This window comes from Gouania willdenowi, chromosome 13, assembly GCF_900634775.1.
Source record: "Gouania willdenowi chromosome 13, fGouWil2.1, whole genome shotgun sequence".
Classification (NCBI taxonomy): Eukaryota; Metazoa; Chordata; class Actinopteri; order Blenniiformes; family Gobiesocidae; genus Gouania; species Gouania willdenowi.
Window position 1 is genome coordinate 24955187 of NC_041056.1, and position 26781 is coordinate 24981967.

The 26781-nt window shown below is 39.0% G+C and overlaps 1 protein-coding gene across 5 annotated transcripts in view; it reads right to left on the reverse strand.

The window, feature by feature from the left end:
- Positions 1-26781, reverse strand: part of LOC114474917 (clathrin heavy chain 1) — a 32381-nt gene that overhangs the window by 1686 nt on the left and 3914 nt on the right. The window contains exons 2-33 of one of the 5 annotated variants that reach the window (XM_028465521.1): positions 25322-25529; positions 25017-25019; positions 21830-22098; positions 20852-21013; positions 20607-20720; positions 20225-20398; positions 18994-19191; positions 18643-18843; positions 16444-16596; positions 16245-16367; positions 16026-16163; positions 15495-15659; positions 15216-15396; positions 14973-15136; positions 14770-14895; positions 14504-14646; positions 13529-13763; positions 13319-13441; positions 13018-13163; positions 12676-12859; positions 12394-12586; positions 12116-12273; positions 11869-12033; positions 11040-11147; positions 10673-10840; positions 10442-10591; positions 10230-10361; positions 9461-9571; positions 9176-9346; positions 8648-8869; positions 5239-5259; positions 1326-1401 (exon numbers count right to left, since the gene is read on the reverse strand). In XM_028465521.1, coding sequence (XP_028321322.1) covers positions 1326-1401; positions 5239-5259; positions 8648-8869; positions 9176-9346; positions 9461-9571; positions 10230-10361; positions 10442-10591; positions 10673-10840; positions 11040-11147; positions 11869-12033; positions 12116-12273; positions 12394-12586; positions 12676-12859; positions 13018-13163; positions 13319-13441; positions 13529-13763; positions 14504-14646; positions 14770-14895; positions 14973-15136; positions 15216-15396; positions 15495-15659; positions 16026-16163; positions 16245-16367; positions 16444-16596; positions 18643-18843; positions 18994-19191; positions 20225-20398; positions 20607-20720; positions 20852-21013; positions 21830-22098; positions 25017-25019; positions 25322-25529 — 4885 coding nt within the window. Of the gene's footprint in view, positions 1-1317; positions 1402-5238; positions 5260-8647; positions 8870-9175; positions 9347-9460; positions 9572-10229; positions 10362-10441; positions 10592-10672; positions 10841-11039; positions 11148-11868; positions 12034-12115; positions 12274-12393; positions 12587-12675; positions 12860-13017; positions 13164-13318; positions 13442-13528; positions 13764-14503; positions 14647-14769; positions 14896-14972; positions 15137-15215; positions 15397-15494; positions 15660-16025; positions 16164-16244; positions 16368-16443; positions 16597-18642; positions 18844-18993; positions 19192-20224; positions 20399-20606; positions 20721-20851; positions 21014-21829; positions 22099-25016; positions 25020-25321; positions 25530-26781 lie in introns of those variants that run through there. The other 4 variants (XM_028465522.1, XM_028465523.1, XM_028465524.1 and 1 more) reach the window with 4 other exon arrangements.

The following is a 26781-nucleotide window of genomic DNA, read 5'->3' on the forward strand; positions in this document are numbered from 1 at the left end:
CTGCATTTAAAGCGGCGTACACACAAATAGCATACCAGCATACTACTGTGTCTAAGTCTGAGTATGTAGTGTGTCTCAGGTATGAAAGAAATAACCGGATTTATACTATATCGAGACATTTTTTAAGTATCCATGGTGGGCACACTAGTCATACTCAACCGCTCCATGACGCATTGCGAGCGGAACATGAAATCGTCCTAGGATCAGTTTCAAGCTAAAAGTCAAACCTCCCTGTTTCAAAATAAAAGCATCTCTTCTGGTCTTCCATTAGTTTTTAAGGCTTTTGTAAGTAATGCTTTTGCTCTGAAGTTAACTGGAAGTTTGGTCAGTAGTACAATGGCAGGTATCCAAAAATCTCCAAAATTTCAGCATGAACTATGTTTCTGTGAGTTTTATGGATCAAATGAGCACATGTTGATGTACTACTTGGTCACTTTTCTCGCTTAAAATGCTTTCAGAACTTTCAAAGGTCGCGAATCCATGTGATTCAGCTTTTTGTCCTTGTAGGTTCGAAATGCATCCTGGGAAACTTCAAAGTATACTTTAGTGGGAACGATCATCATCCTACTCATACTTAGTAGTAGTATATTCTATAGTAGACAGTATATACTCATTGAGTTTGTAGTGTATAATACAAAATGTGCCATTTTGAACACAGACCGTGTCCTTGTTTTCCGCCTTCCCAATCCAAGAATGACAAACACCACAATATTTGATCTTTTAAAAGATTATCCTGTGAGCTGAGGTGTGTTGTGAATTTGTCCTGGTGCGTCGCTCTGAGGTGGGTCATGGTCGATGTGGTGAATATTAAACTTATTCAATATTTATGACCAAAACTCCTCATTTGTGTGAGGATAGCCGATGACTCCAGACTCATGACCCAGTTGAACGGAATCAAGAAGTGAGTGTAGAATTCCGATTTCCGAGTTCAACGGTATCAAGTCGAAATATCTCAAACATGGCTGACAGCTAAAATATTGTTTTATTTTCCTGCCCCCCGACTTTACCAAGTAGGAGCTCCGACTTCGTCACTTTTTCGAGTAGGAGGTTGAAAAACCTCATGTTCCGAGTTGCTTGAGACACAACATTAGATCACGTTGTTAAATCCTGTTTAATTACGCAAGATTTCTGGCTTTGAGGAAAATTAATGATTGAACAGAGGCGTGTGTGCCGTATTGAGATTATCGGAACACATGCACGCATGATCAATACTGTTCTATGCCTGATTTTCTATCTTCATGTGCGGGGTCTGTTCAGATTCAGAAAACCCTCATGTGTGTACCCTGCTTAAAGCAGCGCGTGTGATGCGATGTGCCGTTAGTTACCGTAAACAATGGGCTGAGACTCCGTGTTCTGCTCCTCCTGCTTCCTCAGAGACTCTGCTGCTTCGAGTTTATCCACCTGTATTCAAACACAACCACAGTGACCGTTGTCAAGTTTAAGCTCACATCTAGGTGACGAGGGTCTTGATGACTAAGGGTAAGACGCTGGGCTGGTAAAAAACTGACCTCTGGGTTATTTCACAGGCTGACGGATGGGACCATTCCTGACAGGCGAAGACGGTTACAGTCCAGATTAAAGTAACAACAGGCTGCAGGGGGCAGACCTCTATCTAAACATGTTGGGGTGCCCTCTATGGGGCGACATCAACAACTACATCTATAAGACCACTAACAACTCTACCCAGCTTGGTTAGAGCAGCTGGATATTATATTATACAGATGTTTAAGGAAATAATTAAGGAATAAAGGGGAGGGACAAAGAAATACAGCTACTGGATAATAATGGTCCCACCATTCAGCCACATTAAACATATAGAGGACACAAAAATGTAGAGTATGTAGAGAACTTCACCAGGAATAAACCAGCATGTGATTTCTAAACAATGTCTTATTCTTAACAGGTAACGTTTCTGTCAGTTCAAAGTGTGTGTGTGTGTGTGTGTGTGTGTGTGTGTGTGTGTGTGTCAGTCTTTTGGACTAAAATACAATGTTTTTAGTCAAAATTTAGTCACCAGGATTATTTCAGTTATAGTCTAGTTTTAGTCAGCTAAATGACGTTAAAATTATAGTCGACTAAATCTATTAGAGATATTTCCAAAGATTTAATTACAATTGATCAACCTGATATGGGATCGTATCAATATTTATACAGTAAATACACAGATTTAATGTGAGCAATGACCACACGATCACACAAATTCTGATTAGATTTTATCCCATGTGACAAAATTACAGTTTTGCTATTATCGGGGGTTGAGTAAGTCATTATCAAGTGCGTATAAAGATTTCAGTTATATGTGGTTTATCATTTTAACTCAACTTTGTGTACATGTGAGAATTGGACTTCAAGAGATATTTTGATCATTTAATATTTGGAATTTTAATAGTTCAGAAAAGTCGAGTTTGTTCTTAAAAAAAAGTCATAGTTGTCTTTGTGTGTGTTAGGGCTGAACGATTCTGGAAAATAATCTAATTGCGATTTTTTTTCCTCAATATTGTGATTTAATATGCGATTATTTTTTCAAGAGCCTCTTGTCATGTATTTTTCAATGAACACAAGCAATAAATCAATCTGTTTCATAATAAACAATTTCAGATTTATTTAAACTTTAAATAAATGTAAAATATAAATTTCAAAGCACAGATTACAACAATAAAGCAAACAAATTTGTGGCTTTACCTCTTCAACATATCTAACTAACTTCACATTTCATAAAACATGTAAACATGTGGACTGCACTTCTTAAACACTCTCTGAACTTATCAGGACAGGACAAAAATAAAAAATAGCCTTTGCGATTAGAAAATCCCATTTTATGATATCGCAATAATATCGCAAATGCAATTAATCGTTCAGCCTTAGTGTGTGTGTGTGTGTGTGTGTGTGGATGTAACATTTTCTGAAGTATTTGCTCAGACTCAGACGTATCAGATCTAAAAGAACTGAAAATCAAGGGAAAGTCAAGAGACACTGATTTTTCTGATTTGCCGTGTAGCTCAGAAAACCAGGAAGTAGGACAAAGCACACAACGCAAAGCTACAAATACGCTAGTAAACGGGCAGCAATGAGCTTTACCTCCTAAAACTAAAATACATGTACAGGCAGTGAGAAAGAAGGTGTAAGAATAGCATTCCTCTTCCACTGGTTTGGGGTTCAGTTCTCTACACACTGCTTAGTGTATGGCTACAGTCATTCAATTTGGTTAAGCAGGCCATTTCAGAAAAAGAAAGCCAGGCTTGTTGGTTTCAGTAATTTCCAAAGTGTTGAGGCATGCTAAAGCAGCAGTTGAGTTAATATTTTTGAACAAGTGCATGAGAGAGAAAGACAGAGCAGCAGAGCTGGAGTGAGGGGGACAGTGGGCGAAGGAGGTGGGAATGCTTCTGTACAGCCACGTCAATATTTCTACAAGCAGGCAGGCAGCCAGCAACAGGGTGTCCAAGCCTGGCCCCAGTCCTGCTGATGTTACTGAGGGAGGGGCCATGCATGCTCATCCTAACAGCCTTCAGCTTCCTCTGGACATCACACGGACATGGGACTCTTTTCCTCACGCGCCTGTTGCTCAACAACACCACGTACAAATGACACACCTCTAAAGAATATTTGCTGCTTGAGGATATTTAGAGTCAACAGTGTCTTTCCATGGCTTATACCTTCAGCAAGGTTAACGTCTAAAGCACAACGAAAACCACCCCCTCAAAAAAGTGACAGTCAAAACAAAGGTAATATTTGGAAGATCAGGTGGATTCTTGTAGACCACCATTTGATGATGTTGCAAAAATTTAAGAAAAAGTGTTTTGAGTTTAAAAAAATGGTTTTGAAACTATTTGTATAAATTGATTAGGCCTGAGAACCTTTGTCTTAATGTATTTATGTATTTGCTGTTTAGTTGTGCTGTCCATGTTTGGAGGTGATGAAAGTCAATGATATCATTAACTTAATGTTTAAACCTAGAAACTGTTTTTTTGTCCTCATTTAATACAATTTATATGTTTAGATCTGGGAGTTTTTTTTATTCTTGATATATATATATATATATATATATATGTGTGTATGTATGTAAGGCTTATTTGAAGCATTAATTTGTTTTCAGGTTGGTTTTGGCGTTGATGAGGAAATACAGATTTAAAACTCGAGCCTTTAATATTATTATTTACTACAACACTTTTACCTTTAGCTGAAGGGTTGGACCAAAGTGCTGCTTTAACGTTTGTACTAAAAAAATAACTCCATGAGGATTTTCCACACGTCTAATAACTAATGTGTGCATCAAAAGCATAGTTCAGTATCACGCGCTACATCATCTCAGACCCTGAATTTCCACTGGTTCCGTATCTGCTCCGCTGCGTAACTGCATCGCAATCTGCTGTCCGGGAATCCCCACCGCCTCCAGTTTTGCTGCGTATCTCTTGCAGCAAGGACTTAAAAAATCCTGCTAATTCACGTGTAATCGTGCACAATATATATATATAGATATGATTCAACAATGGATAAATGCAATTTTTATGTGAAATAGGATTTCAAAAGTGCTCTGATTGGGCCAAACGGAAAGGTCTGGTCCCCCCAAGTCCGAATATGTGCTTGGTTTTCAGGTAGGGTCCGAATTGCGCCCACTAGCTACGAAACACACATTTTTTGGGCCGGAAAAGTGTTAATTGGCAAAATGTGGCATCAACGGACAGGTTTTATTCCCTTGATTCCAAATACGTGCTCAGTTTTCGGATGAAGTCCAAAATGGGCCTGCTGGAGGCCCCCGGAAGGTCAGTGTTTTCCTCTACCAGGGGTAACCTTAGTCAATGAAGGGAAATACGATCTGCCTTGAACGCGGAGTATTTTATTTTGAAAATAATCCAGATATTTTACTCTGTCTATGCACTACTTCCTGTCCCGCACAGTCTTATTTTTGTTACATTTCTGCAGCACAGCTCTCAGCTGCGTTGCTGTTTCGGAGCAGTTACGGATTTGATGGGAATTGGGGGTGAGCCGTCAGGCTCCAGCAAACAGAATCTTAAAGGACGTGAATAAAAAGCCCTTCGTGTTTGTGTTACTTTTCCTTTACTAGGTTGAATATCACAGAAGCAAACAAGTGACATAACAGGGAGGCGTGTGGGGGCGGTGGAGTGGTGAGGAGGGTGTGGGTCATGCAGTTTCTCACACTTTTACTGGTCCAGACTACAAGCTACAGGACGGGCGTGGGAGGGTCAAAAGGAATGATTAGAAAATGGATTCGACTTTCACCTTTTCCTTTATCGCATCAACCTGGAAGGGAAATTCAGAGAGGCAACTTAAGAAAGAAAAGAAAAGCATGTGAAAGTCTCCCAGAAGAGAAACTGACAGAAAGGAGCAGAGGATCGGACACATGAAAAAGTAAAACCAACTCTATAAGATTGATGCAGGTCATAATGCTACTTTTGATACAAATGCTGGCATGAGAATAATCTGATACAGTGAAATCCAACCATTTAACTTTAGAGTAGGCAATGATAAAGGCCTTCTGCTTAATAATTAAACAAATATTTTGACATCTTAAACATATTAATTTAATTTTAGATTCTCATGCAATAACTTTCAGAAATTCTGGGGTTTGCTTTATTTTGTAGGAGCACCAAGTAGTTTTTTTTTTTTAATCTTTCAACAAAGACAAATACTGTGGTGAGATCAGCAATGTGAGCAATGGGAAGGATTCACGGCACCTCCAAGTTCACACACTTTTTAATGTTGCCGCCCTTTCCAAATATCCTTCAGAGAAATCCATTGCATGCTTCTTGTTCCTAATTGACGATGTGGAAAAATGTATTTCCAATAATTGCAAATAACGTACATCAGTGTCACAGCCAATGCTATATTTAAGAAAAAAAATATTACAAAATTTCCCAAAACTTCTAAAATAATTTGTAGCATTTTTTCCCCATGGTCTGACGACACACACAAAAAAGAAAAATCATATAATTAAATTAATTTTGTAAAAGGATTTGAAGGACATTAATAAAGTGGAAAAAGCAAAGTGCTGGGAATACATTCCAGCTGCACTAAAATATGTGCATTTGTATGGAAAAGCAGCTTAAACGGACAGGAACCCAAACAGAGGGAAAACAGCAGTGATGATGCACATACACTGACAGAAGCAGAGGTAGATGAGGATGAATAAAGGAAACAAATGGAAGTGCTTGGGGCAGGAGATGTTCTGTCACACTGAGTGGAAGAAACGGTTCTTTTAAACCCTGAGAATCACTAACAGGATGGATATTTGAAGAACCAATCACTACTTGTCTTTAGTGCAAAATATTTAGTTGTAAACTAGCATGCGAGCTCTTGCATCTGTCTCTAAAGGATAGTGAACAAACAATGAGTGAATATAAATTATATTATTAAAGCTACAATAATCTGGTAGCAAAAAGCTGATGTTTAAAAAATAAGAAATGAGTTAGACAAACGTGACGAATCACACAACTAATGCAGATCTTCTCTGGAGTGCCTACGCTGACACATGAAGGTCTGCCGCCCTGCATCTACAACATTCAACGAACCAGGAAGTCATTGTCATCACTGCCTATCATCGTTGAGTGAAGTGTGGGTTAATAATACCTGGCTGGGAGTGGAGGGCTGAGCTAACAGCAGGTTAGCCATAAAACACAACTTAGTTTGTAAAAAGCTTTCAATTTTGAATTACTTACAAAAAAGATTTTGATACATATTAAAAGGTGATCAAAATTGTTATCAATCTATAATTAAATTCCATCACATTTTTCATTTATCTGAATTATATTCAGACACTTTTGGGTTTGGTTGCCTCAGAAAATTTCATTTTTGTGGGCTTTAGATTTTTGAAGATTTTGGCAAATGTACAACCTTAGTCAGTCTGAATTCACCATTCAGCCATGTATGAAATGCCAAAAAACATTGAAGAATCTCAAAAAATATATACATCATGATAAATGTGAGCAGGTGATGTGCTCACTTGCCTTCTGACTATAGACCCATTTCCTGTGACATACGCATACACATTTAGGTGCAGGCGCACGCAGGCTCGGTGCAAAACAACCGGAGAACTGCATTAAACTGGCATCGACACGCGATTAAAACACTTCTGTTTTCGTAAAAAAACAACACAATGTTGCATCGTGCTGTGTTGTTGATTGCACAAATAGGAGTAGCACCAAACCAGGACTTAAATTTTACAACACACCAGCTGGTGGGCACCCTTTTCAGAAGAATAGACAAGACTTAACAGAGACTGACAGCTGACGTATCTCACACACACGCAGACAGACACACAGACACAGACAGACGTAGAGCGCTGACACAATCTGGATAAGTAAAAATCAGCCGGTTTATGATAGAAATAAACAGCATAAAGTTGCCAAATAACCACGTTACGTTTGTTCAGAAGCGATCGTGTCAACATAAGGCGATGGTGCACGGGGAGCAGTCAGAGCGCCATCTCAGTCTGGATCCAGTAAATCTAGGGGTGTCCCAATCCGATATCAACATCGGTTCGATATCAGCCAGAAAACAAATATCAGGTTTTATCGGACTGCATCTAAAATCTCAGACATGAGCGCTCTGACAAGTTTTTGTTGTTTTTGTCCCCGCCCTCAGTTGTTCCCACCATATACTGACAGTAAAAATAACTGAAGTGAACTTGAATTGTATCTTTTTCTAACATTCCACACTACACAATCAGTAATAAAAGTTTGTATGATTCATTCTGATAACGGATCAGTATCGGCCAATACTCAAGGCTGCAATATCGGTATTACATCCCTAAGTAAAACCTGACCATGAAAAGCTGTAAATGGACTGATATGCAGACGTGGGACAGTGAGGAGGAGACTTAATGTTTAGATGGAAACTCATCCGTTGAAACTGATGAGAATACATAGAAATACACGAAAACCTTCGTTAACAGGAGTACAGCAGCCCATATACCTGCCCGTTCATAACAAGTAGTTATAAACACCTAGAGACTTAATGCTTTTAGGTATTCTTCGTATATACACTGGGTTTTTTCTACCAGATATGTATAAACGTCTGGTCATTGAACATCAGGCCAGGAGCGCACATCTGATGACCCCTCGTTTTCAGGAATGATGCATGGGTCCCACAATTGTTCACCTGTACTAAAAGTGACAAGCTTTCTACATACTTCAAACTATTTTCGAGCCTTAACAGCGGTTCAATCATTGCTATTTTTCAATTTTTCAAGCATCACATATGTAAACAATGTGGTTTCAGCACCAATTATGCGCACGCACGTCAGTCACGTGTCTCACGTTTGTCCACATTGAAATGGGTCTATTTCTAACCTGCTTTGTTATGTCCACCCCTTTAAAAATATATTTAGCAGCATGTTAGCTCTATCATTTACATAATTTCAACTTTCACTAAATAATATTTGAGGACTAGTTATATCTTTACTGCACAATGTTTGGCTCAAAAGGATTTTAATGAGTTATGTTTGGGGGATATTAGTGCAAACCGACTCCTGCACTAAAAAGTTCATCGTTTTAAGGACTGGACTGTACTGACAGTTTCTGCTGCAATGAAAGTTGTTTTTTTTGTCTTACTTTGTGTGATTTTCAATAAATCCTGCCAGACAGATCACCACATGTATAACTAAATGACACAGCGTAGTTAGGTGACCCACCTTAGAGAGGTACTCTCTCATGACCTGGATGAAGTAGGGCATGGAGAAGTCCATAATGTTGTGTCTCCAGGCCGTCTCCAGCACCACGTCTGGCCGCAGCAGGTCGTAGCAGGTAAATAAGCAGGCAGCAAAACACTCCTTCTTGTCCTCGTTTAGAAACCAAGCCAGGAGCTCCTCCGCTAGCTCCGTGTCTTTGGACTCCGATGCATATTGCATGGCATCCTGCAGCAATAGAGGTTTAAACACAGGCCGGTCAACAATTCATGTCGATAAGTAACAGAAGCTTAGCTTCTGTTGCGTTCCCCATTGAAGAATTAAAAAGTCAGCCCCCCAAAATAGGGTAAAAAAATGTAAACTTTATTGTTAAATTATTATTATAAAAAATTAATTGAATGTAACCTTATTGTAAAAGGTAAAAAATTGGAGCTAGTCTCTTTCAAAATGTGCAATCATTTAAATCTTAGCACAGTAATAACAGTCATGATAAATAAAAAAAGTGCGCTAACGTATTGTTCTGTGATGATGCACCTTGTACAGCTTGTCCTTCTTGCAGAGCTCAACGCTCTGTTTCCAACGGTTGTTTCCCTTAAAAAGGTAGGCTGCGATCCTCCTAAACTCAATCAGCTCGTGCTTTTCCAGGCCCTGAGCCAGTGAGATGTTGTCAAAGTTATCATAAGCGTCGATGGATGTACGCAGTGCCTAAGGGCGGGAATTAAAGAAAAGAAAAGAAATACATATTTACATTCATTCTGTTGATTAAAGTTGTTATTGTGCTGAAAACTTAAAAAAAAAAAAAAAAAGCTGTTATCTTACCGCATAGTCCTCCTCGTTAATAAAGAGGTTATTTAGAGCCTCATTCACCGACTTGTTGTTGTGATTCTGAACAGACCTTAGGTAAGGTTTAACAAGAGGAAGCTGTTTAACCTAAAGGGAGACAATGACAGAACATTAGCGTCACTGTCAGAACTTGCTCTATTGTTGACGAGTGTAAAATTATAACTAAAGAGCAGTGGTTCCCAATCTTTTTTGTCCCTTGTACCCCCTTTGCATTTTTGTCAAATCATGTGCACTCCCTCTTCGTATCATAAGTACTGTCGCCCTAATTTAATGTGCTTTTTTATATGTGAAACAGCGGACTCTCATAAACCCCTAAATGTATCTTAAACATTGGTTTGCAAAGGCTTCATCTACAAATTAAAAACAATGTGTGCAAAGTATAAATTATTTAAAAAGAATATATCATGCAACTTCTTTGTAAATAGTCTTCTTTGTAAAATGTAGCTAATTATTGTCTCCTATTGCCAGAAGTTTGATAAAACGGCCTCTACAGCATAAAATAATCCTGTTCAAATAAATTACAAGAAAATTTTGTAATTTATTGAGCAATATTACTGGTAGTTTGTGGTGAATTTGCTCAAAAAAAGCCTAAAAAGGAACTAGGAACATTTCCCAAAAGTTTTTTCCGAGTACCCCCTGCAATGTACAAATGTACCCCTCGGGGTACAGGTACCCCAGTTTGTCATAGAGCAATGACTCTCGTATCTGACGTGAAAGTCAGATGTCAACAGAAAAGTATAAAGACCTTGCTGAAGAAGTTGACAGCACGAGTGTGGTCCAATCTTGGCGAGAGGACGATGAGCAGGTCGTTCAGTAGCAGTGGCTTGAACTCCAGGTAAAACTGAATGGCCTTGTAGTAGAGCTCCACATTGGCCACCTACAACAGCACACATTCCAACATCTTAAGTTCACACTCGCACACTGTGACACTGCCTGTGATTGGTAGAAAATGTATACCTTAGTGACAATGTCTTTGAACTGCCCCTCTTTCCAAGCATCTGATGGGTGGTTCATCATGGTGATGATGGCGTTGTCGTATTCCTCGTATTTGTCATACAGGAAAACGAGCTCCGCCCACAGGTGGGCCTGTTCGGCTGCTCGAAGTACCTAAAAACAAACAAGGCAAACTTAGGAATTTTCCTTCAAGATAGGTCAAGAATTTGGGTAAAAACGTATTTCTATGCACACCTTAGGAATGTTTACGCGAGACCAAAAGAGTTCAAGGTGTTCCCTCATCTTCTGTGGCTTGAACTTGGAGTAGAGAATGGCCAGCTCAGTGAACATCCCCATGTGAGCGCGCTCCAGCCCCAGAGCTGCCTCCAGCATAGTGATCAGCTCTTCAAAGTAAGCACGGTCCTGTAAAAACAAGGAAACACATGCAGCCATTTATAAACTTCTTCATTAACATATAAACTGAAAATCATTGGACATTAAACCTTTTGAGGGATTTGGGTTTTGAGAAGATAGGACACCAAATGAGGAAAGTTTGTCATTCACGTTTGCAGTACGATCTACAGCCTGTGTAAAGTTACCAACAGTGTTTGCTCAGAAGTACCTGGTAGTAGTTTATAAGTTCCTCCAGTTCATCAGCATGGACGACAATATGCAGGCCACACATTTGTGCAAGACGAAATTCCTTTCCATCCACACAAGCAAAACACACCTGGAAGCAGCAGAACATCAAAGATAAGTTATCCATTATACAGACTCAAATTTATTTAATCTTTAGTGACACTATAAAGCAGTCCTACGAATAAAGTTGACAAGACGGCTTTGGATTGATGTGATCCACAGTTGATTTTTACTTCCACCAGAGGTCAACATTTCCTGCCATTTATTTATTTACTTGTTTGTCTGTCAGCAGGATTACACCAAAAACAGTAGACGGATTTTGACAAAATTCTAACTAAATATAGACCTTACACCATGGAATATTCATTGAAATTTGGAGAAGTTTCAGATCAATATAGGCACTGATTCCAGATCAGTTTCAAAAATGGAAAAATCCCTCTCATCATTGGTGGAATTTTTAAAATTCATGTAACTGGCTGATCTTTGTGAAATGTGACTGAATTACGTTGGTTCGTTCCTCAATTACTTCAAAGTGTTTCATCCACATTGGATCCAGAGTGCACATTTCATTGTACTTTATTGAAGAAAAAAAATTGGTGCGCTCATACATTTAGACCTACTGTATCGTTATTAATGGGGATAGAAGTTTCCTACAAGCCTTTAAAGTGTGAATGATCATGACACAATGATCAGGATTACTGATCCAGATAAGAGCCAATATCTGGCAAAGAGTGTATCTCGCACTTGGTGGAGGTTTGTGCTCCGACTGCTCCTGTTGAATTTATAATAACTAAGATTAGGTGTCCTCTCACCTCCTTCCAGGTGCGCGTGCTGTTGGCTTTGCGGGCTCCGTCCACAGCTGCCTGATACTCTCCCAGATGCACCAAAGTGGAGGCCAGACGTCCAAAGTTGGAAACATTGTTGTAAAGCAGTTTGGCTGCCTCATACATCTTGTCATCATAACAACGATCGCCCACCTTAAAGAAAGAGCGACACAAGAGGAATCAGGTCAGAGGAAAATAAATCAGGCAGCTCACTGTGTGCTCTGAACCGACATACTTGCTGAATATGAGCATTATTGGGCCCGTTGATAAACTCCTCCAGCTCAGCCAGGCGATTGGTCTTAGCCAGAGCAAAGATCAGTTCAGTCTCCACGTATGACTCGCGTGCTTTCTTGCGAGCCATCTGCAAGAACTTCACCAGGTCCTCCCAGTTCCCTGCACACAGTCAATAACTCATCAACCTTCTGTACTCAGCTGTTCTTCTTTGGCTGCTTCTACAGAAACTTTTCACAGCAAAAGATTCAGAAAGCGTTTTTTTTTTAAATGTCGTCTTACCACTTTGTGCTGCAGCTTGTCCCACCTCCATATAAGCAGAGGGGTCGTCAGCCTTGATGTATGAATCAATGGCTTCTTTGACTAGGCCCTTCTGAAGCTGGGCCTTTGCAAGTTGACTCCAAACTGGAGGTTCGTTGCAGCGCTCTGCAAATTCATAAGCTCTATCCAGGTTTCCAATGTGTTCAATCAGAACCTGAAAACCAGACGTGGACAGAGTTTAGGTACATTTCTATCAATAGATCTTAAATCTAAGTATAGGCAAATGAAGAGCCCCCCGCTCACCTGCACAGCAGAAGTGTTGACATCAAATTTCCTAAAGATAGCAAAGGCTTCCTCGAACAGTTCATTGCTGATTGCAATATTTGCAATGTCGGGGGCGTCATAATTATCCAGGCGGTTAATGTATTCCATGACACGGGTCCGATCGGCTTTGATGGCCGTCAGAATGAGCAGATTCTGGAGATTTCTGAAATAACAGAGAGAGAGAAAAATATTAGAAATATAATGGTTTGAATAAGAAAACGTGACTCTGGTGAAAAGATTAGCTATAGCAGTGAGTAAACAGCCTTCAAAAACTTTCAATCATCAATTATTAAGTAAAGCAAAGAGACTAGGGTTTTTCACCTGTGCTCACTAAAGACTGAGTTATCCAGGACTATTTTTTCCAAGAGCTCGATGAGCTCATTGGGAAGGTCGGCTGTCATGAAGGCCTTCACTGTGACAGAAACCTCCTCTGGGTCCTGAGTCTCTGATAAGGCTGTTTGGACAACCTGCAGTAGACAGAGAACAGAGATGATGTGACATAGAACAGCTGCAATGTTCATTACAGAGTCAAATGAAACCTCAGTATTCTGACTAAAAAAAAAAAAACAAGAAATATAAACTACAAATTAGACTTTCTTTGCAATTCGTGAACACGTCTGACCTGATCGATGAGTGGCCGTCTGTAGTTGTTGGTCTCTAACAGCACACTGGCCCACAGCTCGGGGTTTTTACGACGAACCAGGTAACGTGACAGACTCTTGAAAAGTGAGTTCTCATTGCACACCTGCATGGGTCACACACGTATTTAAAACCAATGAACAGCAAATTATGAAGTAAAACTTTTCAAACAGTGAGTTCAGGGTAACCATACATGGATGAGCTCCTGGTCACACTGTCCTCGTTCGTAGGCCACACAGGCCAGGTGAGGGTCTCTCTTCTCACAGTACTTGCCCACCACACGGCTGTCATAATACGGGTTCTCCCTCAGGAATCGTTCAGGGTTGTTGTTGCTGTCGATGTAGATCTTAGCCAAAGCGTTGTGGGTCGCAGGCTCCTCGCAACCTTCATGGATGCGAGCCTCTAACCACGGGAGCAACAACTTCAGCCTGGGAAAAAAAGACTCAATTGGATTAAAATAGGGTTCACTAAGAACTGCCAGCTGCGGTCACATTATTCTTTCATTTGAACATGAGAGTTCAAACTGTCCCGATACTGTATGAAGTGACCAGATCGATAATATGATAAAGTTTCATTTATTCAGACAACTGTTCCTCAGGAAATTCACTTTGATCTGACCTGACATGTTTCGACTGTCAACAGCCAGTCTTTGTCAGAGGCATCTGCTGATCACTTTGATGTTTCCTTCACTTCCACATAACAATTCCAGCAAGATACCTTTTGAATAATATTATTTATTATTGTTTTGGCATTATTACACGGAAGTCAAAAAAACATCAAAGGGAACATCAAAGCGATCAGTAGACACCTCTGACAAAGACTGGCAGTTGACAGTTGAAGCATGTCAGGAGATCACAGGTGGATTTCCTGTCTGAATAAATGAAACCTCAGCATATTATTCATAAAGAAAAAAAGAGAATCTTGCTGGAATTATTGATCAGATCAATATAAGGATTTATATGCAACAAGATCACAATGAAATAAAGCCAATGGAACAATTCTGTAGAGTTCTGTGACGTGACCGACTATCTTCTCTGATATTTAGATAGCTTGAATTTAATGGGACTGGTGTTTAAGCAGCTTGCTTTTTGTCTACAGATCATACACAAGTATTAAGTGACTCAAGAAATTACAGATATATACAATATTTGTGTCGTTTTGGCTTTACCTATTTCTTTTCTCCACTTCAGCGACCAGCTCATCAGTGGAGAACTGTCCCCTCACCACCATGATCAGGTTCTTAATCACATCCTCAGCACAGTCCACATCCAGTAACCCTCCAATGACCACAGGCAGACGGCTAGGATTCACCTAAAGACAAACATATATAAATATATCAATGAGTTTAAGAAATTCAAAATGTCTGAGTGAAAAATGCAGATGGATCGTATGTTTACAAACTTGAATGTGTTTATTGTGTGTTTAAAGATGTACCTTCTGCACGTAAATTTCAATGTATTTCTGCAGACTGTTGCGATACAGGTACAGCACCAGGTCGTGGACAAAGTCAAAGCGATCGCACACAATGATTAAAGGCAGCTGATCAGTAAGCTTGGCTTCCTGTTAAAAAAAAAAGAAAAAGCTACATTTAACACAATCTGCAGACATTAATTCTATCTGGACCGTTTATTTCTGACCTTGAGGAAGTTCTTCACGCGCTCGGGGTCATAGCAGTTACTCTCTCTGCAGATCCTCTCCACTTCCTTGATCTGGCCTGTTTTGCAGGCAGCCTGGATATACTTGAAATGAACCTCTGGATCCTGGCTGAAGTTCACAATTGAACCCAGGAAATAAAACAAACCTAGAGGGGAATAAAGTCGACTTTAACACATAGTTATAAACAACAGAATGGAGATTTCACAGAACTCAAAAAATCTAACCTTCAAAGCTCTTAAATGACTCAAAAAGTTCAGTGAGGGACTGAGTAGACAGCTGTTCATGGTACTTGGAGGCGACCTGAACACAGATTTGAAGGTTTTGACGGATGTTTGCAGACAGCATGGCTCTGAGACACTCAAGAGAATCTTCCACGGACAGGGATCCAAAGAAGTTCACCAACCACTGCAAAAAAAAACCAAAAGAACAACCATATAAACATCTTGATGATACAGTAAAGCGTACAGAAGCATGGTATGTTACATTTGGTGGGGATGCTGTACCTCTGGGTTTAGAAGGTGTGTGTGCACAACAGCACGTTTTATGTCATACAAGTCAGTGTAGTGCTCCAGCGCCCTCTGCAGGAGCCCGGCCTTCTCACAGAGCTGAGCCACATGAGCGCGGTCATAGTGAGTGAACATCTGATTGCCCAGAATGGCATCTGCAACCTAAAGCACAAGACACCACAGAGGTTTGAGAGATTTGAGGCTTTGTTGATAAATTCATGTGCAAAATATGACAAGAAAATGTGGCTTCAGAGGGGCAAAAGAAAGATTTAAAACCATTTTCCGGTTTCTTTTTAGAAATGTTTCTCACAAAGGAAACAAATGAGTGAGGGCATCAGGCAGAAATTATGACAAAAGAAATCTCTTATTATTTAATCCGAATAAGATTATATTATCATTAGGTTATTCCCACACATCAGTCTTCATTTAAAATCCTATTCTGACTGTAAATAAAGACTAGTGTGGAAATATCAACTACTTTAATTTAAACACCATGTTTGCTTCTGGTGTAATTATGTGCTAACGCACCTGTGGTGCATGAACCAGATTCATTTCCAGTAGGCGTGTCTGCAGCGGCCCTTCCATTGGTCTGTTGTTCTTCAGTGCGTCTAGTAGGAATGATGTGCACTGCTGGATCAAGTTGTACTCCATAAAAACGTCAACAATCTGTCAAATAAATAAACAAATGTTATTGTTATTCTAATATGAATGCAAAATGGTTTTCAGTTGGTATAAAGTGAGGTTTACCTGTGTGATATCAGCAAGAGGCTCTTCATCCTGAACCAACATCTGTGAAAACTGAAGGCCTTGTTCTGGACTGATCCGCATCACATTCCTGAGCAGAAAGATCCAGTCTGGAGTGTAGCCCACCTAGGGGTAAGACAAATTGTGATAAAAGATGTTGTTATATACTTTGGTGTACATGAAATAGTGCGATGTCACAAACCTTCTTGGCATAGAGGACTATCTTCTGGAACTGTCCAGTCTCTGCAAAACACTGGATGACCTTATTGGGGACATTGGCTCGGAGGTAGACGCTGAGGGCAAGAGTCGGATCGACAGACTTCACCAAGTCTCCGAGCTCCTCAGAACATTCCAGCTGTAGAAACACAGACATAGCAGCCAAATATTCAAACATTATACAAATATTTGTGAAAGCCTATGTTTCAAAAACACAGAATATATACTGTATATATAATTGGTCAACTCTACAAAAGCCTGATTTCAAAGAAAAAGAACTCCACTGACTGTATTAAACAACGCTGGGAAAAAGAATCAAATATAACCCTTTCAGAAGAAAATTGGCTCCAAATTTGAAAGAATCAATACACTTTCACACATTCTCTGTTTTGGCAGGATTTGATGTTTCTTTCTTACCCCAAATCAAAAATCTAAACTGAGTGGTTCACCGGTTTTCCACTGGAGGGGGTGTGGGGAGGATTCATATTTTCTGGTCCTACCCACACCAGGAAACCTTCTGGAGAAAAGTTGAATAGCTGATCACAGAGATCTTGGACATAAAGGTGGATTTTTGCTTCTTCGCCTCCATGTACCTTGGAAAAACTTTAGAAGGACTTAGTAGGAAAAATGCCCACCTCCTGAAAATATTCAGAATAGCAAGCCAAAAAGCTAAAACCAAGTGCTGACTCCAGAGGAACTCCCCAACCTGTAACCTCACAGATTGTTGTCAATATCTGTATCATTATTATTATTAGTATTATATATCCTACTTCATATTTTTTACTACTGTAATGTGTGTGTATCTGATCCCTATTTTTAACAGTCTTTTACTTAATTAAACACTTATTTAATGTTTATTCTTTGTTAAACGTTTTCTTAAGTAGCTGTAACAAAAGCAATTTCCCACTGGGATTAATAAAATTATTCTAATTCTGATCAACTCAATCCACAGCAAGGAGAAAATGACTTCCACACTGAAACTTTAAAAGAATAAAGGAGATGAATACTGGAAAAAACGGAATTGCCACTGTGGTGGCAAAATTGATTAATTATGTATACTCATATATTTGCTTTTTGATCTCATTCAACTTAATACCCCAATTTGTAACTTTCCACGTCTGTCTGATGTCTTTTCCTCTTCCTGCAAAGTCAGTGGGCCCATACTCCCATAATACAGCTTCTCTAATGGAATGTCAGTTGGCCTCAGTTTAATCTCGAAGGCCAGAGCACGTCCAAACCCACCCCAGACATCACATACACACACACACACATCATATACACATACACACACTCACTCATACACCCACACACACACATCTAACTTTCACCCCGACATCGGAGGTGTCACCTCCGGCAGACTGACCTTCCCCCCCTGGTCTCTTCTTTGCTGTCTGTGGAAGGGGGGAGGTGGGACAGTGGGGTATAAAAGTGTGTGAAAGGAACATTTGGGCCCTTCTTCTTCGCGCTTCTCCTCTGGCCAGAGGAGACCACCACTTTGTCTATCCCGCTTTGTACCTTTTTATTTAGTTTAGATTAAATCATTTTTTATTACTTCATCATCTCTCCTGTCTGGTATTCATCATTTGTCACCACAGAGTGTGTTTTCAAGTCAAAGAAGAGGTAACAGTAAATTTCACCGTAACACCACAAACAAAGACAATGAACATTACCTGTGCCAAAACCTGTAGCGTGCTACCTAACCTTTGTGTTTATTTTATCTTTGTATCTATTCTTGTGCTTTTTTTGTACAACCCAGTCCCCTGTTTGTTTCACATCTTGTTCCAAATTACAAAATAAAAATAAAAAAAGTATTGAAAAAAAAACAAAACAAAACAGAAATAGCTAAGGACGAAGCAGCTACTAAACCAGAAATGATTATGAAGGGGCTGTTAAGAGATAACTGAGTTATCAGAGCAGTAAACATTAGCATCACAAACTTTTTTCTTCCTGAAAACATTTTGTAATGTCTATATTTGATAAGTGCAGTAAGCTGAGCTGAATTAGTGATATTTGGATAGTTTGTCTTCTTTTGATTGGTTACAAGATAAGCACCTCATTGTGTAAAAAAGTTTTTATAGCTTCACCCAAAATTATATATACATATAAAAAAAGATGGATTACATTTCAACACTGACACAGTACATGGAGGGAGAATTAAAATTAAACACAATCAAAAGAAAACTACCTTATCCTCCTTCAGCCATTTTTCCAGCAGCTGCTTGCGGCCCTGCTGGAGAACGGGCCTGCACAGCTCCAGGGACTCAAACTTGTTGAGCTGGCCTTGGTCCAACAGGATGCCAAAGTATTGAAGCAGAGGAGAAGTTTGGCCTGGTTGGGCCGGAACACTTTGGAACCTGCGAATGGTGTCTGGAGTTCTCAGGATGCCCTGGTAGAAAAAAAAACATGGCTGAATTAATCAGTTTCTCAAGGTGAAGCATTACGGGATCAAATAGAATCTGTCTCCACATGTTGACCTGCAGATTTTTAGATTTGGAACAAGTGGAGGCCACACAGTGTAGTGACATCATGGTACTACCTTAGGTGCATTGGCTGCCACTTTGGCAGCTTCTGAGTAATTCCCTGCAGCAAACAGGGTGTTGAACTTGCGGGCGAACAGCTCCTCGGCACCAGCGAGGTTGTTGCGTACGGCCATGCGGAGAGCCAGGTCTGGGTTCTGGAGCACATTCGTGATGTAAGGGATGATGTTCTCCTCCTCCACACACACTGATAACACCTGGAAAAAGGAAGAAAAAAACCCTTAGGAACACACATTTCTAATCAGTACAAAACCGTGGAAACGCAACTGATGACTTCAAAACTGATGAAGTCAACAATTTTATATATTTTATCCATTTAAACCCATTTCAAAAGATTTCATGACCCCATCTTACAGTGTGATGGTGCTCAAGACTTCTTTAACGTCACAAATCTCTAGTTAGTGCTCTCTCAGATAAGAAAAAAAGTCCGCACAACTACGTGGTTAGCTCCCAAATTCAGTTTTGTAAATTAAAACTGAATTTGGGAGCTAACCACGCAGTTGTGCGGACCTTTTGATCCAGCACACTGCTTCAAAAAAAGGGAAGTGCGTGTTTTTTGATTGTGCTACATGCTCTCTGCTCTCTATTTGGTATTTAAATTCAAATTTAAGGCAAAAGCTTAGTCTAAATTTACTGTATACTTGGTTATGAAACAAAATTAAATAATGTATATAAATAAAACGTGCATTTCTCAAACATGCAACGGTCATGTTTATCGGCCAAAATAACCTGCCATCATGTGCAAGGTCTCTTTTAAAAAAGGTATTAATCTTGATAAGGGATAAAGGATATTACGGTACTTGTTTGTCTGTCAGTGTGTGTGTGTGTTTTTGCAGAGCACTGATCTGTGTACAGCAGGCCAGCAGGTGTGAAGGGCAATAATAGGATTAGATTTTGAAGTCTGCCAGGCCAGTCTTAGCTTTTCTACTTTAACTGCCACGAGCTGCGTGGAAATGAAGATGCACCATCAGCCTGATATTGTTCCCCCAGAGATCTGCTCAGACAAGGTCAAAGCTGACAACCAGCTGAGGTATAGGAGGCCTGAAAAACCGTGGGAAAAGTAGATCACTCACAAATACATACATACAGGAGTAGGATTACATGTCGTTACAGCCGTTTTTGTAAAAAAAAAAAAAAAAAAAAAAAAAAAAGAAATGCTATTCAGTGACAGAACATTAACTGACTAGAGAACATTGCACTTAGTAAAGAAATAACATGACATTTGAGTACCTGTCCTTTCCTGTTGACTCCAATGATGCCAGCGGTGGGTTCGTGTGGAGCGGTGACAAAGATGGTTTCTCCACTGATCCTGTTCATGTAGATGCAGGTTCCTGTCTCCAGGTCATATAGATGGATGTATCCATATTTGGTGATTAGGAATACTACATCCTGCTTTGAGCTGATCTAAATGCAAAAAAGGGAAAGATTCTGGTTGAATAATGTATTAACAAAAAAATTTAAAAAAAAGAGCTCAGCAACTCATTGCAAAGATGCCTTTCGACAACAGACGCCAGTATGATAATACACTTTAAGAGAAGAAACCAATCTATTTTTACTAAGTTGACATTACTGATGTTATGCAAGGATCATATTTAGCTGAGGAGTTTTATACCTGCATTGCAACTGGAAAGTCATTCTGGGCTTCAGGGGGAAAGAAAACGTCCACGGCTTTCTTTGGAAACGGCTGGTTTCCAGTTGGCGGAGTTCCTACTTCAATAATATGGAGCTAAAAGAAAAGAAACAAGACAGAGCATCAATGTGAGGCTGCACGGTTTCAAAGGAAGCTGAAAAACTGTTTGTATTGTTCCATATGAAGACCCTCCTCTTGTTGATGTTTTGGTTGACAGTCATTCTTACTTTTCCTCCAGCCTGTCCTCGTACGGCGAAGCAGAACAGAGTTGACTCTTCAGTGTTGCCCTCCATCTTGAACTGTGCAAAGCCGGCAGCATGACCTTCAATCGGCTGAGAAACCTTCCGGTCCACAGAGTACAGCTGCATGGCTCCGACAACACGGTTTTGCTAAAAAAAAAAAAACCCGCAACAGGTTTAATTAAATTGATTCCAAACATCTCGGCCTTATGTACAAAAAACCTCTTAACATCAACAAGCAGTACTCACGTAATTGATAATTCATTTCAATTATGATGTAATTATACTTGTAGTCGTAATTGAAAAAAAACATGCTGCTGTTGTAATCATAATTTCATTGTAATTGAGTTCAAATAATTTACTTTCTAATTGTAATTGGCATAAAAATTCTATAAAAACTGTCATTTCAAATGTTATTAAATACAGAACTGGGGAACCATCTTGTAGTTCTGTGGTTTACACATACTTAGAATACAATTAATAAAATATGTTTCATATCAAGTTTACCTGTTAGTTCTCTTGAGGGTAATTTTACTATTTTAAAATCTAGGGGAATAGTGACAGAAAACAGAATCAGACGCCCACACCAAAAACATTAATACTAATATTTTCATTGATTTGGAAACCTAACAAAGTAACCAAAAGATGAGAAACAAATTAGATGACAGATAATGTGTTTTAGTGTATTTTACAGCTGATTTAAGACATGGGTCAAACTGAGCCATCATCATAACAGATGCTAACGGGAGGCTAACACAAGAGGAAGGTTATGTTTTATCAGGTTATTTATTAAAGGCTCAGTAATTGTGATTAATTGTAATTCAACATTAGTAATTGAGAACATAATTGGAATTTACTTTCAGGGAAATAATAATGATAGTAATTTTAATTGTAATTTGAAAAATTTGAGGGTCAACATAATCATAATTAAGTTGTAATTTAACAACTATTGAACAAAATTCCTACCTGTGCAGAAATGCCAATGAGCAGCAGCCATTTCTGTTTGGCGTCAGTGCGATAGTTGATGATCTGGCATCCTGCTAGGCTGGAGTGTCGGTCAAAGACTTTGATTGGTTGCGAGTCCCCCTCCATACTCCAATGGTAGACTGCGTTGTCTGTGACCAGGGCAACGGTGTTGAGGGAAATCCACTTCCAAAAGGTCACGTCATCCGTCATTGTGTGAGCCTTCATCTTGCTCTTCATCTCAATGTTAAAGATCTGCAGGGTCTTTGCCGCTGGAAGTAAGAAAAGGCGAGGTTAGCATACAAAGGCTAAGCCCCTCCCCCTCTCAGCCCTCTCTTTTTCTTCTAACGGCCCACAAACAGCAGAGAGTTCACTTTCAGTCCAGTGGCTAATGCAAGACCAACAAAAGAGCAACCACTGAAATAGTTGATCTGCATTCAGTTAGGTCTGATGCAACAGAATACTGTAAGAGAAACTCAAATGTTTGGCTCAGATTGTTTCAAGTTTTCAAAGAAAACTCCTTACATTTCATTTGCAGCTTTGGAAAATTATTTAACTGAAATAATGCCATTTCCCTGCATTCAATGTAATTACAAAAACACCTGTATCAGATTTGTTTTCCTTTACTGTAGGCTGGTGCACTAGTTTTAGAGCTCCACTGTTGACTGTTCACAGCTCAGTCAAGAGCTGATGTGTCAGCAGAAGATCATATAATAGTGCCCTGTGTGCACTAAAGTGAGACCTACGTGGGTAATCTGAAACTCAAACTATGTCCATTGGTATTGCTCTAAAACTGATTCACATAGCAAATTTAAATCTAAAACAGAGGTGGGAGGTGGGGGGGTGGAATTTGGGTTTGGGTCTGAATGCAGATAAGCAAAAGAAGACCACAAAGCACAAACAACAGATGTGACAATGAGAGAGGGATGCTGGACAGATGAACTCACACCTTAGAGAACTGCTTGTGCTCAGGACATATATTTTAGATTTTGAATATGGAAGCTCCACCCAAACTAATCCATTTAAAGAAGCTTAACATCTTTCCAGGGGGGAAATACATTTAGCACTTATTCCTTGTTATTTCACTGTATGTTGAGAGCGATAAAGCCAAACTTCTCACATACAGGAAAATGGGTGTCTGCGTGGGCAAAATCTGTCACCTTTCTGCTAAAGAAAATACAGTCACCCAAACTTCAATAGGCAGGTTTGTCCATAAAAACATGAGAATGTGTAATGTGGCAAAGCCCATTTACTAAGTCATCTAAAGAAAATATTGTGGTAATTATAATGCAAGTGCTGAGTTGAACTACATGCACTTTGTAAAACAGCAAAAATTAAGGCGGTGGTTTCCAACCTTTTTTAGTCCGTGACCCCATTTTAATATCACTCATTTGAATTTCTGGTGACCCCAATGACTTTTTTTTCTATAATTAGTTTTTGACTGTGTTTGTTATGATGTGTAAGAAATACAGAGTAACCAGGACTAGTGCATAAAGTGACTAGATGCACCAGCTCAGATATTTTATACTACATTTTATTTATTTAAAGATTAATTAAAAAAAATCAGGGCTTTCGCCTTTATTGGTCATATATGTTTTTACATATATGAAATTTGTCCTCTGCATTTAGTCCAATCCTGAGGAGCAGTGGGCAGCCATGTTGCGGCACCTGAGGAGCAGTTAGGGTTTAAGGAACTTGCTCAACATCCCCACAGCGATGGCCCGTCTGAGATTTGAACCAGCGACCCTCCGATAACAAGCCCGACGTCTTTTAAAATGTATTTTTAATCAGTAATTAATGGGTTGTTTTTTTACTCAATTACTAGACACTTCAAGCGACCCCATTTAAATTTCTGGCAACCCCAAGGTTGAAAAACACTGAATTAACATGTTCCTAATTAGGGATGCCACGATTCACTCAACTCCGGATACGATTCTCTCAAGATTTATTTTACAAAATGGGACTGTAGAAAAATGATGACTGAAAAATATTTTTTTTTTGGGGAAAAAAACTATAAAAAAAACTATTCAAAACAATGCAATTTAACTAAAAATAAATCTTGAATGAAATAAAGGAATAATACAAATGAAGAAGAAGCCTATTAATTTAAATTCTGGTTCTATAGTAAACAATGCAAAACTGCATATTAGTTCTTTTTTTTTTTAAAGTGCAACTGAAAATGTATTTTGTGCCTTAACTATTGGACTTAAAAAAACAGTCATTTTACTGTATTTAGGTAAGATATTTGTTTGGACAGGCAGGGGGCGCTGGTAACCCAGTGGTCGGTTGGCATGCAGATATCTTGCAGTGAAGAAGACATGCTACACTAGCAGACAGAGCTAATAGAAAAACATGACTTTTAGAGAAATTGACGTAATATTACAGAGATTTTTTGGTGCTAAAGGGGTAAGGAATCATTTATGAACATGTTTAAAAGTAGAAGGCGGCCAGAAAGAAAGTATTAGCAGATTCCACCCGCCGCCAACACCTCTACTGGTTAAAAAAAGTACTGCGATTCAATTTTCACAGTATCGATGTGAATCGTGATACCTATGAATCGATTTTTAACTGGCTTACGATTAATCGTTACATCCCTATTCCTAATACATCATTATGAGAAACTTTACGTCTGTTTTACAATTGGTAGATTTATGAAAACTCATAAAAAATATATTCTTAAAAAATACATCAAAGCACTGTTAATTAAAATACAAACAAATGAAATGCAGCTCTTAAAGGTTGAGCCCTGAACATAGGAGTGTTAGAGTCCAATCCATAGAATGAGTGAGAGTGGTTTTAAACGTAAATACTATAACAATATTATGCATTACTTATAACATGTGGTAAATAATGGCCATTCAACCAATTATGTTTATTTCAGTTTGTTTTATGTGCATTGAAAGAGTCTTTTAAATAATGCAGAAACACATTTTAAATCTAAAGAACCGTCCTTTACATTGTCCCATGTAACATAAAATATATGTTCCGTGTGGTTGATGAGAGAAACACAAATACACACATACACACAGAAAAAAAGAATTTTAAGGGAAATATTTTGGTCATCTACTCTTAGGGTAAGCCTTATTAATTCAAGCATTCATTAGAGTTGCTATAAGTAAGGTGCACACATTTTCAAGACAGTGCATACGGGCTCACTTTGACAACTCATGATATGTAAAATTCAACTCACCGTCTGCAAACATAAGAAAGCCGTGAGAAATGAAAAAAGAGCAAAAACAAGCAAAATAGACAAAGCATTCAAAGACAGCATGATATTGACCAACACTACTATTCTACATTATTATAGATCATTTCTACTCAGAGAAGTACTTTACAACATTAGTTAGGTCTTTTTTTTTATTTGACAAACACAAATGGGACAGTCTCCACATGAATATTAAAATGATAATGTGATTACTGCATAACTGATTGACAACATGAAATTTACACATTTGCTGAGCTTCTGTTCCTAAACAGATTTGACAGGGCGTTTACCTTTAAGGGCGATCACTTTGCTTGCAGGGTTCATGATGGCGCTGTCTGCAGAGATGGGGCGGCGGATGGGATTGTTGGGGTCGGCCATGTCAATGATGACGACCTGGGCCTGCTCGCCCACTTTCTCCCTTATGCAGATGAACTTATCCGATTCCATGGTCAGAGTGCTGAATCCAATGTTGGCGGGGTTGATGCCCAAATTCTGGAGCTGAGACACGAAAGCAAAGACTGACTTTAGAGGCAGCTAACTTTGATTTGGATACTAAAATGTTTTACAGAAATGCTGCGTCACACATTTTTGTTGGAATCCTTAAAACAAATGTCTTACTTTAGAGATAAATAAATGTACCACTAACAAATGCACACAACCGTGACTAAACATGAATAAAACTAGGGGTGTCCCGATCCGATATCGGTCTGATGTTAGCCTGAAAACGAATATTGGATTCAAATTTCCGGATTTTCCGTTTTTCTTTTTTTTTAATTCATTTTTTATTTATTTTATTGAAATGTAGAATACTGTAGATATTATATTGAAGGTTAAAAATTATGTAACCAATTGGTTAATAATAAATGGGTCAGTTTTTCTCATACCTACTGTTGCTGACTATTGTTCTCTGAGAAACATCACTGGATCAAACCTTTTCTAACATTCCACACTACAGAATAAGTCATTATTTGTTTTTTTATTAAAGAAAAAAGAAAGAGATAGAAAAAGCAAGGCTGCAATATTGATATCATATCAGAAATAAAAAGGTTGTATCGGGACATCCCTAAATATAACCATGATGGTTGAAAAGGAAACACCACAGTTCGATCCACTGCAAAGTATTCTTTAATCACCACAGACATGCACAGCAGTAATACCTCCCACATGTAATTAACGGACACAATATCAGCATGAATCACAGGGTTCTCACCAGCGCTGTTGAGCGTAGGGGCCCTTTATGGTATAATTTTAATCCCCTACGGTGTGATGTGACTTATGTCACCCCCTACGGCGTGTTTTAACCAGCGTAGAAGGGCTTTTCTGTTGTTTATTTCCTTCTTTAACCGGTACCGTCGTAAAAATTGTTCCACAATACACAATACAGTGCGTGTGAGTATTTATTAGTGGAGGACCTAAACCAAGCATGACTAACTCTTTAACTACATTCATCATCACCTTCCCCAATTCAACAAATCACTTCTGGCTTTAAAGTAAGGCTGGAACAAAGGTCAAAAAACAAAACAAAAAAAAAATTAGCTTTACTTCACAAAATGTGGCCGTCAGAGGATTATAAATTTAAACATTTTCTAGGGGGGATGCACCCGGAGCCCCCTACAACACTCGCGCCGGTGGCGCTTGCTCGCGATCCCCCTACACTGTGAAAAATTCCAGGCGAGAACCCTGAATCATACATACTTTTATTATCTTGTAGAGTGGAATGTTAGAAAAGGCTAAATCAAACGATATTACT